This window comes from Apus apus, chromosome 2, assembly GCF_020740795.1.
Source record: "Apus apus isolate bApuApu2 chromosome 2, bApuApu2.pri.cur, whole genome shotgun sequence".
NCBI classification, from domain to species: domain Eukaryota; kingdom Metazoa; phylum Chordata; class Aves; order Apodiformes; family Apodidae; genus Apus; species Apus apus.
In genome coordinates this window covers 3,422,728-3,437,212 of record NC_067283.1, presented here as the reverse complement: position 1 = coordinate 3,437,212, position 14,485 = coordinate 3,422,728, and the positions used below count along the sequence as shown (strand labels likewise).

Below are 14,485 nucleotides of genomic sequence, written 5' to 3'. Positions count from 1 at the left end.
AAGTGATGGAGACACTGCCTGTAAAATCACTGTCATGAAACAAAAAAACCTTCAGATTCACTCACAGTATCACAGAATCACAGAGTTGTTGGGGGTGGAACAGACTTCTGCAGACCATCTAGTCCAACCCCCATGCTAGAGCAGGATCACCTACACCAGGTCACACAAGAATGTGTCCAGACAGGTTTTGAATATCTCCAGAGAAGGAGACTCCACAGCCTCTCTGGGCAGCCTGTTCCAGGACTCTGTCACCCTCACAGTAAAGAAGTTTTTCCTGATGTTTAACTTGAACCTCCTGTGCTCCAGCTTGTGCCCATTGCCCCATTTGCTGTCATGGGACACTATGGAAAAGAGAGTGTCACCATCCTCCTGACACCTCCTTTAGATATAAGCATTTGTGAGATCCCCCTCAGTCTCTTCTTCTCCAGGCTGAACAGCCCCAGCTCTCTCAGCCTCTCCTCATCAGGCAGAGATGCTCCACTCCTCTAATCATCTTTGTGATCCTGCACAAGACTCTCTCCAGTAGTTCCTTATCCTTTATGAACTGAGGGGCCCAGAACTGAACACAATATTCCAGATTCCACTCTCTTCAAAGAAACTGAAGAGCAACATCTGCCAATACCTTCACCTCATGTCCCAACCCAGAGAAATCTGTCCTTAACAGGCTACTTGAAAGTGTTCAGACTGCATGAATAAATGAAATAAGCAAACATGAAGTGGCTATTATTAGAGTCGAGATGCAGTGACCAGCTAATCAGCCATTCCCCTGTCATTTTACAATCCAAACTGAGCTTTATATAGCTTTGTTGCATGCTCAAATTGCTGTACAAGTAATTGATGTAATTAACATCTTGTCCCTCTTTTTACACAGGCAATTATAAGCCACCATCAGGTCTATGATGAGAAACAAGACTGAGATTTTTTTATATCAAATGCAAAAGAAAAGGGAAAATAAAAATTCTTTCAGGTACCAACAACAGCACAGGCCTTACTTTAACCTTTTTAAATGGTAAAAGGGGGAAAAAAGGTACTAACCTGTTATATTCTCACCCTCTGCATGTTACCTTTAAAAAGAAAATGTTTTTGTAATTTGTTCACGAGAGCTACAGATTCGATAAAACTTTTTAACCCATTAAACCCTTTCCCTAAAAATGACAGTTTTCCTGGTCACGTCAGTAAGTTGAACAGCCTGGAATTAGGGAGCTGTCTCCAGGGCCTCCCAAATACCAGGATTTTGTTTCTCTCTCCTCAGCAGGTGGCTTTAAGGACAACAAATCTTCCCATCTGTTTGAGCTTGAAAATCTTTCAGGACTTGGGAGGAAAGAACATCAAGGAGGGTATTATGTTTCTTATTGTTACCTTTATTTAGGGGGCCTGCTTGGGTTTGCAGGCTGAAGCAACCCTGGAGCTCAGGTTCCTCTTGAGCTGAAAGGAGCATTGGCCTTGATCTGAAATGAAATGCTCCCCATCAAGCTGGAGAGGGGAGGGATTTCCACAGATGCATCAAAAATGCAGGTCAGTCTGGTCTGGAGCGATTCTTCCAAAATGAGAAATTCAGAAACCTCATGTCACTGACCTGCACCTGGAAACTTTTCTCTCTAATTCTGGGGAGAAGGACAGAGGGTGTGCAGGCTCACCGAATCACGTTGGGATTTGCAAACTCCGGTTCAAAATCTTTGCAGCTAATTCGCTTTCCCAGCACAACTCAAGCTGCTTGTGCAGCTCATGGCAGTGTCTGGGCAACCTCCTCTGCCTCTAACTACTACCCCCAAGAGCAAAGCCACTTCCCAACACCCTCCTGAGGGTCCCTCCGGGCTGAACTCATCAAGGACCCTCAGGCTCTGCAAAGAGCTGAGGGGCTTTTGCAGTGCAGGCTCTGCAAGGTCCTTGCTGTGGAGCTGGTGGAACCCCATAATGATTGCACTGGCTGGTGGGTGCAAACTGAAGACCAAGCTCTGCTGCTTTCTTCAGCTTTGGTGTCTTCCCAGCCCCCTGCTATGATTTCAACAGAGTAATATAAAAAAACAGGATGCAAAAAAAAGAGGGAAAGGGAAGATACTACTGAAGGAAGTAAAAAGGAGAGAAAAGACAAGAAAAAAGGGGGAGAAAGGGAGAAGTAACAAGCAGAAAAGGGAGGGGAATAGTGAAAGGGTGGGAAGGGAAGGGGAACAAGGGGAGGAAGGGGGGAAAAGGGGGGGAGGAAGAGGGGAGGAAAGGGGGGTGGAAGGGGGGGGGGAAGAGGGGGAGGAGGGGTGCAAGGGGGGGGAAAGGGGGATGGAAAGGGAAAAGAGAGAAAAGGAAGAATGGGAAATAGGAAAGAAAGAAGAATGGGAAATAGGATAGAAAGAAGAAAGGGGAAGTAGAAGAAAAAAGAGGAAGCAAAAGAAAAAAGGGAAAGATATTTTAAAAAGGAAAGAGAAAAGATAAAAAAAGGGGGGGAGGGGAAAAAAAGAGAAGAGGAAAGAGGAAAAACAGGAGAAAAAGAGAGCAGAAAAAAGAAGGAAGAGGCAAAAGAGGGGAAAGTGAATAAAGGGGAAAAGAAGAAGGGGTGAAAGGGAGGGGGCGGGAGAAAATAGTGGGGGGGGGAAACAGGAAAAGAAAGCGGGAGGGAGAAGGAAGGAGGGGAGCACCTGGGGCGGGCGGGGGGCGGTGCCGTCCCGCCCCGCGCGGGGAGGCTGCTGTGGGCGGGGATGGCTTCGGCGGAGCAGCGCGGAGGGGCGCGGATCCGGGGGCGGTGGTGTCTCCTCCCTCCCTCCTTCCATCCCTCCTTCCCTCCCTCCCTCCCTCCCTCCCTCTGGATGCGCTCAGGCCGGCGGCGGGAGCTCCGCGCTGCCCGCAGCCGCCCCGCCGGCAGGTCGGGATGCGGGGTGTCCCCCGCTCCGGCAGGATGGGGGGTACCAGCCTGGGGGGTACCAGCCTGGGGGTCCCGCCGCTGCTGCTGCTGCTGCTGCTGTTCGGCTGCTTCTTCCCTGCGGTGAGTCCTCCCGGCGTGCGCGGGGCTGGGGGCTGCGCTCCGCGGCTGCGGAGCCCGCGTCCCCTTCTGCCCGCTCCTCCGTCGCCCTCAGCCTCGGGCCAACTTTGGGCAACTTTGAAAGCGCTGTTGGGTTTAAGGCAGGTGTAGCTTTGCTGGCTTTTCCTTTCCACACCCCCCTCCCCTCTACCCCGTTCAGCCAGCAGCAGCGCTCGCTTCGTTTTCTCGTGGTTCCGAGGGTGCGTTTCCTCTTCGGGAGCGAGAGGACCTCTTGGAGCTGGAGGGATTCACTGGGGGGTTTTAGCTCTTGGGTGTTTCGTTTTGTTCTTTTTGCTGTCATTGGGATTTGCAGCCTGGCTTTCAGTTTGGTTTCTGTTCAGGAGGCTTGATCGTGTGGGGAAAAAAAACCCTTCCCCCTGCCCCTCTCAGGAAAAACCAACCAATAATAATAATAATAATAATAATAATAATAATAATAATAATAATAATATAAACACCAAAAACAAACAAACAAAAAGACACCCAAAAACCCAACCCAAACCAACCAACCAACCACAAAACTGGGGATAACGGGCTGAAATTCCCCAGCGCGGGGCAGGGGGGCTTCAGGTGGGACCTTCCTCTGGTTGAAGAGCAGCCTCCCCGGAGAAGTTGGGCAAAGTGCTGCTCTCTGACCCTCCACCCCTCCCACGGGTGCACGGGCTGAGGGAAGAGCAGGGAGCAAAGGATGCGATTTCAAGCTGCTGCTTCCCTTCTCGCTTGCCATCTCCGCGCCCGCGGGTCGGGGCCGCGTCCTGCCCTGCCCTGCCCTGCCCTGCCCTGCCCTGCCCGGGTGCAATGGCTGGGAGCAGGCTGTGGAATGAGAAAACGGGATTGTTTCTCCGGGAGATGTGTCCGTGGACACACACACGTTGCGTGCAGCAGCTGGTTCTCCCTTGCGAACCGCACAGACACGGGGTTCTGCACATGTCACTGGAGCTTCATTCCTGCTGCTTGTTTCCGTGCTCTGGTTGGGGTTGAGACCATCCGGTTTTATTCAGCAGGCTGAGGTGGGGAGGGAGGTTGGGTGCTGGCTGTGGCTTGAGTTTCCCTCTTCTAATCTTCTCCCACACTTGTTTTCCCTCTTTGGGAGGGGAGCATCCCGTTGGGTTGGCTGAGGTTCCCCCAGGATCTAGGTTGTGCTGTTGGTACTTGGTTGCAAGTCACTTCTGTTTGCTCTGCCTGGCTGGTGAGAGGGGTTCAATCAAGCTGCTCTGATCCCCAGCAAGCAGGGTCAGACCAACCAAGCTGATCCTCAGAGAGTGGAAGGTAACCCAGATCTGGCCCTGCAGCACTCATCTCTCCTTTCTACTCACCTTGTCCCTTAAAAAACGAGACAAATGTTACTTCTTTCTATTTTTTTTTTTGGCTGTCACTGTGAGCCATCCAGCCACCTGCATCAACAAAGACTTTCTTTGAGGGTGAACAGGCTGGGAAATGGATTCAAGGGTTAAAAAAAAGGACCAGGCAATTATTTCCTGGAACCATGCAGGCTTTGCTTCAGGGAAGATCCAGAAAAGCCCATGTCTGGGTCTGGATCTGGGAAAACGAGAAGGGAGCAGAGCTCCCATCAGCTGCTGGAGCTGCTCCAACTTCAGCTTCCAATGAAGCCCATGGCAAAAATCCCATTTCTTTAAACACTGTTGGCATGAAGAGGTCCTCAGGGGCCAGATCCTGCAGAGAGTTAAGTCACATAGTCTGCTGAAGTTCAACATGCAAGTAGTGGCAGGATGGGGCCCTTGTGCTGGTGCTCTGGGGTTGAGCGTTGTTTGGGACGACAGCAAGACCCAGCCTGGGTGCAATCCTGTACTGCTTCCCTTTCAACCCTTTTCTTAGCTTGTTGTTTCATACTTCACCTCACTTCCTTGCCCTTGGTTTAGTGGCACCCTGGGTTCTTTTGTTGTGTTAATGTTCCAGGGCCCTGGTTCATTCCAGTGGGTTAAAGAGATTCACATGCTCCTTATCAGCCCTGATCTGCAAGGTGACTAATCCTGAGGTGCCTCGATGTTAGAGAAAAATCACTTCTGGTTTTGCTGCTCAGTTTAAGCCTGGGATTTGTTCCTCACTTTTAAAGCAAAAATAACTCTGCCATTTGAACAACCTGGCCCTGGGACCTATGCAGGCTCAGCAGAGGTTGTGTGGGGTTTTTTTCTTATGATGGATTGCGATAATGTTTATTGGTGTGTCCTTGGGAAAAAACTCTGCACAAGAACCATTGGCTGATCAAGGAGCTGAGTGCTGTAAAACTTGCAGCCGTGTGGTTTATAATTGCTGTTATAAACTTTCACCTCGGCCTCTGGTGATCTCTAGAAACGTAGAAAAAAAGGAAATTGGGCAAATCTCGTTTGCTGTCGTTCATCAGACCATAGTCACCAGAGATCTGCTTCCTGTCCATGGTCAGCTCTGAAGGTTTTGAAGAAAAGCTGGTGGTGGCAGGGCCATGGTGTAAACCCAGAGCAATCCCTGTTAGGCACTAGTGGGTTAGTTTACCTTTTCAGGAGTGTAATTAAGATAACCTGGTCCAGAGAGCTACAAATTGAACTGTTAGTTTCCAGTGTGTGTCTAGTAAATGAGATGTGGATAATTCGAAGCAGTTGGTAGATTTCACATGCCTTCAGAGTGCAGGTTTGTTGAATTAGCCAGCTCTGTCCAGCTGGTGTAATTTGTGCTTTTCTTCAGAGTATTATTCTGCCTCAGCCATCAGAGAAAGGAATAAAATCTCAGGTCTGATCCTTCAGCACTTCAAGTGTAAATACTGAAAACAGGATCACTGTAAAAAATCAGTCAAATTTAAGCTCCTGGGACAACCACTTCAACAGTATCTGAATCTTGCATCCTGACATTGACCGAGGAGTTAGATAAATATGTTTGAACCAAAATAATCAATTATTTTTGGCAAAGAAGCAAGGTGCTGGCTACAATCCTCTAGCCTAATTCCTGCATCCAACACAAAGATCCTTCAGCAATGCCAGCTTGTGTTTAACAAAGGCCTTGCCACAAAACTTCAGTGTGTTACTGGGTGTAGGATTTATTAAATTTATACAGGTAGAAATGCATGACTGACTTTATTTAAAGCCATCCAGGAGAACCAGTTGCCCAACCCCAAATCTGGGTAGCTTGGAAAGCCTCATTGCCTCTCTTTAACACTGAAAGTTTGCAGAGTGCATATTTTCAGCAGTACATTTATTTTAGAAGCTCTTATTCAGAGCATGACAAGGAAAAAGAGCAAAAGAGGTAAAACCACAGTTACCTGAGGAAAAATAAATAAATCCTGTGAAGCCATGAACCAGTACAGGCTGAGGACTGACCTGTTGGAGAGCAGCACAGGGCAAAGGCACCTGGGGGTCCTGGTGGACAGGAGGATGACAATGAGCCAGCAATGTGCCCTTGTGGCCAAGAAGGCCAATGGCATCCTGGGGTGCATTAGAAAGGGGGTGGTTAGTAGATTGAGAGAGGTGCTCCTCCCCATCTCCTCTGCCCTGTTGAGGCCTCATCTGGAGTATTGTGTCCAGTTCTGGGCCCCTCAGTTCAAGAAGGACAGGGAACTGCGGGAAAGAGAACATCACAGAGCCACAGAGATGATGAAAGGAGTGGAACATCTCTCTGATGAGGAAAGGCTGAGGGAGCTGGGTCTCTGTAGCTTGGAGAAGACCGAGGGGTGACCTCATTAATGTTTATAAATTTGTAAAGGGGGAGTGTTGGGAGGATGGAGCCAGGCTTTGTTCAGTTGTGACAAATGATAGGACAAGGGACAACAAAAAGGTGCAAGCTGGAGCACAAGATGTTCCACGTAAACATAAACCTTTTTCACTGTGAGGGTAACAGAGCCCTGGGACAGGCTGCCTAGAGGGGTTGTGGAGTCTCCTTCTCTGGAGACATTCAAAACCCGCCTGGAACCATTTCTGGGTGACCTACTCTAGGTGTTCCTGCTCTGGCACCCCTACCATTCTGTGATTCTGTTTGATTCTGTGCATATTTAAGGCTTGTTTCCAGCAGCATGTTGTTCCAGCCCCACCAGCATGTCAGCAGGGGGGTTCACACCATAATTCTCATCACCTGCCCACAGCAGGAGGTCTGTCTCCAGCAGGAAAACTCTGCATAACCAGACATGAGGGGAATTGTGATACATCGTAAAAGGAGAGGAGTCCACCAGAGTGTTTAAAGAGTGGGTTAGTCACCAAGTACTCAGCATCAGAAGGCAGATGGACCACGGACAGAGAAAGCTGCCTGGCTCGTGAATTTGGGTGTGTTGTTGCCTTTTCCCCCTTTTTACTGCCCTTTAAATCTACCCTGGTTCAAACTCCTTCCCGTTGTGTTATCAGTGGTGGTGTGACAGCCAGAGGGCTGCACCAGATCAAAATGCAGAGCAGGGTGTGCTGTGCTCTGTGCTCAGCCCGTCCAGTGCTGACTTGTGAAGCTGCTGTGACATTTTGTTCTTGTGTTTTGTTGTTTCATACTGGTGTGGCTTTGCTGAGTGGTATTTGTCCCTTCTCCCTTGAATACCCAAGGAAGGGTGGCTGGTGGATGTAGGGAGGTGCTCTGCATGTCCTGCAAGTGGACAAGTGGGGCATTGGGTGGTGGGACCTGTGTCATGGAAGAGGTGTTTCAGCTCTCCTGAAGCCCTTACTACAAGGCTCTTTTGGAAATAGCAAACAAACACAGTTCCTATTATTTTTCATAATTTAAAAATATAAGGGGGGGACACATAACTTTTTCCCTTTATCAGATGGTCTTCAGCAGAAACAATTGGAAAGACTTGTGTCTTTGTAGAACAATTTCATTGAGCCACAGAGTGGTTTGGGGTTTGGGTTGGGACTGAAGATTGTGGGGCACTGGAACAGATTGCCCAGGGAAGTTGTGGCTGGCCCCTCCCTGGACGTGTTCAAGGGCAGGTTGGATGGGGCTCTGAGCAACCTGATCTAGTGGAAGATGTTCCTGCCCATGCAGGGGAGTTGGCACTACGTGATCTTCTAGGTTCCTTCCAACTCAAACCATTCTATAATGACCTGAAAGATCATCTAGTTCCAAACCCTCTACCATGGGCAGGGACATGTCCCACCAGACCAGGTTACTCCGAGCCCCATCCAACCTGCCCTTCAACACTTCCAGGGCATCTACAGCTTCTCTGGGCAACCTGTTCCAGTGTCTCACTACCCTCATAGTGATAACAGTTGAAAACAGTCTTCTACTTGTCACATCATATGCTGACTTAGTCTGGTAGGATTGGGTGGTTACCTGGTGTTTGAGCCATCTTGTAGACACAAATCTGTATTGGAGATGAGAAGGAAGAGGGACAGGAAAAATATCTCCCTGTTCAGCATCAAGTATCCCATTTATTGGCAGTCTGAGGAAGGACACCACTGTGTAGATCAATGAGACCCAAGATGAGATTATTTTATTTTAACTCAAACCTGAGCACACTGGGAGATTTGTCACACTCTGCATGGCATTGGTGGCTCAGATTCAGGAAAGGAGTCAAATTATCTGTGCAGAACAAAAACTGTTACTCGAGTTTTGATGAGGAGCAGGACTTGGCTTGGTTTTATGCACACAGCAGGTCGTGTCCTGCCCTCAGACCAAGGCTGCATAAGGTTGGCAGCATCATTTCACTGCTGTGAATGGGATCTCTGCTGCTTCATGCTGGCTTAGTGGAAATGGATACGTGGTTTTTGCAGTGCCTGGGAAAGGTGATGTGAATAAAAATAGCCCCGTTCTCTGGTCTCATCAACTTTCTCTCTTCTGTATTGGAAAGAAGAGTGAAGTCCTTTGGAAGAACTAAAATCTAGGAAATGTAGCCAAGAAAAAAATCATAGAACTATTCAGGTTGGAAAAGCCCCTTGGGATCACCGAGTCCAACCATCATCCCTACTATACCAAGTTCTCCCCTAAACCAGATCCATCAACACCACATCCAAACAACCCTTAAACACATCCAGGGATGGTGACCCAACCACCTCCCTGGGCAGCCTGTTCCAGTGTCTGACCACTCTTCCTGTGATTTTTTTTCCTTATGTCCAGTCTGAACCTGCCCTGGTGCAGCTTGAAGCCCTTCCCTCTTGTTCTGCCACTAATTACCTGTGAGAAGAGACCAGCACCAACCTCTCTGCAATGACCTTTCAGGTAGTTGTAGAGACTGATGAGGTCTCCCCTCAGCCTCCTCTTCCTCAAACTAAACATTCCCAGCTCCCTTAAGCATTCTTCATCAGATTGATTCTCTAGGCCCTTCACCAGCTTCGTTGCCCTCCTCTGTCCTTGCTCCAGCACCTCGAGATCTCTCTTGAATTGAGGTGCCCAATCCTCAGCTGTGGGCTAAAAACATAGGCAAAATGGATTGGAGATGCCTAGAGACCCCAGAGCAGGAGAGGATGGAGTTCTGGCGCAGCAGGTGGGAGGGAGAGCATGGATGGACAGACAGGCAGCTCCTGATCCTTCCATGAGACTTGCTGAGCCTGCTGTGCCACCACACTGTTTTGTCCTCCTGCAGCCAGGCTGGGTTTCCCTTGGTGAGTGCTGAGCACTGCTTGTTTCACTGCTCTCTCCCTTCCACTCTCTGAGATGTTTTCCAGAAGTCACAAGCTCTCACAGCTTTGTTAGGGTGGGAACCAAGCCAAGAGGGGAGATATCTTTGCCTCCGAAAATGAGATCCCAGAGGTCTGCAGTGGAAGGAAAGTCAGACCTTTCATTTCGAGGTCCAAGAGGGGCAGGGAGTGATGGCAGCTGTCAGACTGGCCTCCCTCCAGGGCTAGTGCTGTGGCAGGGAGGTCCTCTGCTTGGCTGTTCACCAGCCAAGCGTTCTGCATGTCACCATTCCCTTTTGGAGCAACCTGCAGCTTGCTTGGCTTCCTGCCTGGCCACCAGAGACTTCTCTGGGATGATTCATCTCCCCGGGCACGAGCTCCACCTTTCACATTACAAGACCCACAAGGCAGGGAGAGTTCATTCATCATTACTCAGAAAATGCCTCAGGGAAGGTTTGAGAAGAAGATGGGTTCCCTGAAGCCACCAGTTGCAGGGTGCTCCTTGTGTTGTTATACAGCCCTTTTCTTTGTTGAATGGGGCAGCACCAGACACCTTCAGCACTGGGTTGTTAGAAAAACCTAAAGGCTTCTGGAGAGGTAAAGAAAAGTGCAAAGTTTCTTTCTGATAAGGATGTTGTTAATAAAGTACCAAGATGTTCTACCGGCTATGAGCTTTGCTACAAATCACTTTTAAACTGCTTAGCCTCATGTCTAAACCCTAATGAGGAAAGAGCTATAACAGCAAGAGCACTTATGTTTAATAATTGCCAATCTGCACAAATATAAATAGTCTATGTGAACACAGCTTGGCCTGCTGGAAACGAGCAGGAAAGGTGAAGAGGTGGAAGCAATTGTGATATTTCTTTGCTGTTACAGTCCTGGCCTCCAATAGTCTTTCCTCCATCTCATCTGTCAGGATGCAGGGCAGATGTGATGCCCTGAAGTCAGAGCAGGCCTAGTAAGAAGTTAAAGTAGGTGACATCAGAACTCAGACCAGTAATTTTTTTAGATGGTTGGTTTAGAAAGTGAATTTAGGGACATTTTTTGCTCACGGGGATATGTGCTGTGTGTTGCTTAAGGCTGGAATATGCATATTAGTGCTGCTTCACTGGTGGTTTATTGTGCCAGATTTTATCTACAGCATGAATTTTTACATATATATATAGAGAGAGAGTATTTCCAGGACTTAAAGATGTACATTAGCTTCTGAGCTGTATGTAAATGTTAGAGACCCTGATGTACTTTACATTGACAAAGTCACTTTTCCAATCAACTGAAACAGTGGATGTTAACAACCTTAAACTTCTCCATTAGTCACATTAGGCAGATTTCTCACCCCCAGGGCAGTCACTGACCATCCATTTCACTGTCTGGGAGATGGAGACTTACACTTTTGTAGTTTGCATTTAAATTCAAGTGTTAGAACTGAATTGGGATTATTTTCTGATTCGGAACCAAATCGGGATTGACTTCTGATACATTTCACTCCTGGGCTGGAAAACAGACCTGGTGATGCTGTTTTGAGAAACTCTCCTGGGCATCTTGGAGACCAAAGGAGCTGAATATAGAGACCCAAACTCTGTGTTTGCTTAGCCAGCACCTCCGTGATCCCCTCTTTGCTTCTGCAGCAGGGTCAGGGTTGTTCCCACTCCAGACAGTTGGGAAGCTGAGTATGAGCACCACATTGTTTTAGTCTTCATCCCTGTGAAACTGCTTCTCATCAAGAGAGAAAGGAAAAAAAACAAAATCTATTGAAATACAATTCGTGTCTGGAGGGGAAAATATCAATACTTTGTGTCTCCTTTGTAAAGCTGAAAACTAGTGGGTGTCTTTTAAAAAGACGTTTCTTCAGGGCTCCAACCTTGGTTCTGTGTTTAACAGATGTTCTAATTAATACCTGGTGATCTGTAACATCACAATCAACATCTGAGCAGTGAGTGTCTCCAGGGCCCTTATAAATGTCATTGTCTATCACAGCTAATCAGCCTGTGAGCTCCCTGACAAGTGACCTTGGGGTGGGATTCACCGTGCAGATCAGGACACCTACGTTTTGGGAGTTCTGTGGAGGCGTCTACGCGTGACCCAGATGGTCTGAGCTCCTGTTGTGGTCAGCAGCACTGTCAGGTTTGTGTCAGCAGTTCTTGGGCCATTTGAGATACAGGAAAAGATCCTGTTGACTCACACCATCCCTTTCTGGAGAGCAAAGCCCCCGTAGCTGCTGTGTTATCTGCCAGCCCCATGTGTGGGCTGTGAACACAAAGTTATCTCAAAGGGCAGTACTTGCCTCCCTTATGGACCTTTTTGCAGCCTCATTGACTGCAGCTGCAGTTCAGTCACCCTCAGGTAAGACACCTACATTTACAGATCTTAAGCTGCAAGCTGAGTCCCCCTCCCGGTTTCTCTTCTGTGGTGTAAGAATGAAAAAAGAAGAAAACCTGCTCGTGCTGAGCTTCTCCCTGCTGCCTGCTTGGTTCATTACTGAAAGGCAGCTTTTCTTTTCTCTCTCCTAAGTGGCCAGATTGCTGCAGTTCAAACTTTAAGGAAGGTATCCAGGCAAAAAGGAAGCAAAATTAAATATACAGAATGTGATGCCCAACCCCACAAAAAATAATAAAGAAAAGTTAAAAAAAATATAATAAAATCCACTGTAACAACTCTGTAAGTTGCAACCAAATGAAAAGCTGCTTCTACACTGACCCTCAGCATTTTTATGCACTCAGCTTGGAAACAGCCAGTATCCAAATCCTGCTGGAGATGATACCTCTTCCACCTTTGCTTTGCTTTAGCCAAATTCAACTTTTATTTTAAGTGACCATAGTGATGATTTTTATGGCCTCTTTCCCATTACAGACTCCTCGCCATGAACCAGGGCAGGTTTAGAAAGTTCATCCCATTCATAACTAAGTGGGACATATATATTGTTGTTTTGGTGTTGTGTTTTTTTTTTTTTAAAGTCACTTTCCACAGCCCTCAGGATTTTGCTGAGGAGAGGTTAAACCCCACTGCCCTGGCAGATGTGCTTCCTTCCAGAGGGAGGGAGTGAACTAAATCCTCCCCAGATCCCCTCAGCCCTGGCTGGAAGGAAAACCTCTCAGCTGTGGAGCTGCAGAAGCACTCCTGATGTGTTTGCAAGTGTCCTGCTGCTAGAGCCACCCCATCCTCCTTGCCAGCAGTGACTGGGCTCCATCCTGAGCTGTGCCCGGTATTTCTTGGCTGCTTTTTCCCCTCTGCAATTTGGGGCTGGTGATTTTGGGACCACTCAGCCAAGAATGCAAAGGGATGTGGGCTGCTCTCTTCCCCCTCGCTGAGTCCTGCCGTGTGCTGGGAGCCACACGGAGGGGTGAGGGAGCCCCTCTGCCAGCCTCGAGCCTGTGGCACCCAGGGGCCACAAGAAGCCTCTCTGGGATTCCCTCCCAGGTGAGGTGACAGGGCTTTCCTATTGCCCCAGGGTCCTGCCAAAGCAAGGAGCAAGCACGAAAGAGCTTGCATTAAAACAAGCCACTTCTTCCCTGCAAAGCCTGCCTCCATCTCTTGGGTTCTTTTTCATTTTCACCCTGGCTCTTAAACACAATCAGCCTTTTCCAGCTTTGTTTTCTTCTTGTTTTTTTCGTTCCACAGTAGAACCTGGTTTTCTTTTTTTTGCTTGATGTACTCGAAGGCAAAAGAGAAAAGCTGCAGCTGAGAGAGTTCCCAGCTTCACAGGGCACCATCAGGAGGTTAAACACTAGGTGAAGAATTACTGGCTTGCTCAAGAGCAGCTGCCAGGCTGCTTGCCTTTTATTTTATTTTATTTTTGGGAGGGGTGGGGGGGGGAGGGAATGACATTAAACACAGCTGCAGAGCCCTGTGGGTCTCAGCTATGCCGTGCACTTAATTCCAGTGCTGCAAGGGCTCCTTTCTAGGAGTTTTCCCACCCTGTCTGTTCTTCTGTACTCGCTGACTCTTGTACGTTTTCTTTTTTTGCAGTTTCTCCGTGCAAAGCTTCTTTCCACCTTCCCGAGTCGGTGCTTTGCAGCTGGGGTTTTGGGTGCAGGGATTCTTGCTCTTTCATCCCTTACATACCATGCTCTTCCACAGCACCGTTTTCAGCAAAATTAAGCTTGGCTCCTCCTTGCCCCTCTCTCTCTTCCCTCTCCTGGGAAGTCATTCACGTGTCAGCAGAGACTGTGTCAGGGACTTGTCTTCAGGCTGTTTGTGTACAATGGGGATGAGGTTTGTCAAGAGAAAGAACAGCTTAGATTGCAATAACTGAAAAATGTATCTTTAGATATAAGTATATTTAAAAAATACAAAATAAAAATACTTTCAGGCATGATAATGCTTCCTGAGGTCTGAAAGAGAACTGAAGCTGAGTAGTAATCACTATGGCTTTAGCCTGAGGATGTTTATCAGTGGGAGAACACGAGAGCCTGCTGGTTGGAGAGAGTAGTTTATTGCAAAACCTCTGCTCCTGTCCTTCTGTGTTATAAAACTACAACATATCTCCAAAAGCCAACCCCACAAATTTAGCATCCAATGTTCTGCTGGGCATTAAAACCCTCGAACTCACTGGAGACACTGATTTTTATGACATGCAGCAGTTTGCTTCACGTCTCACCACCTGCTGGTTTCTTGCTGTCGCAGAGGTGATAACTCTTGCCTACCCCTGCAGTCCCACAAGGACTGTTGGTCTTGCCAGTTCCTCCCTGACTAAGTGATTTCTCTGCTCTGCAGGTGCTAATTATTTTTTTTTTTTTTCTGTAATGACTTGACTAAACACAGAACAGTCCTTTCAAAACTATGTGTATCCTGGTTTCCTGAGTGTGTTTCTGAGTTAAAGAGCTTTAAAAGCTCTTTTTTTATTCTAGCTGTACTAGTTGGTCTAATAAAAAATAAAATACTATGTCCCATGGACCAGGAGCTCATCATGGCTGTAATAGCTGTTAATAAAACTGTGGTGTGAGGTGTTACTTTTAGA

At 47.8% G+C, this 14,485-nt stretch overlaps 1 protein-coding gene across 1 annotated transcript in view; it reads left to right on the top strand.

Annotated features, from left to right (window-relative positions):
• The first annotated feature begins 2,800 nt into the window (after window positions 1–2,800).
• Window positions 2,801–14,485, top strand: part of VIPR1 (vasoactive intestinal peptide receptor 1) — a 115,399-nt gene continuing 103,714 nt past the window's right edge. Inside the window, exon 1 of the mRNA XM_051612344.1 lies at window positions 2,801–2,974. Within this exon, the coding sequence (XP_051468304.1) occupies window positions 2,861–2,974 (114 nt within the window). The 5' untranslated portion in view covers window positions 2,801–2,860. The remainder of the gene's footprint in view (window positions 2,975–14,485) is intronic.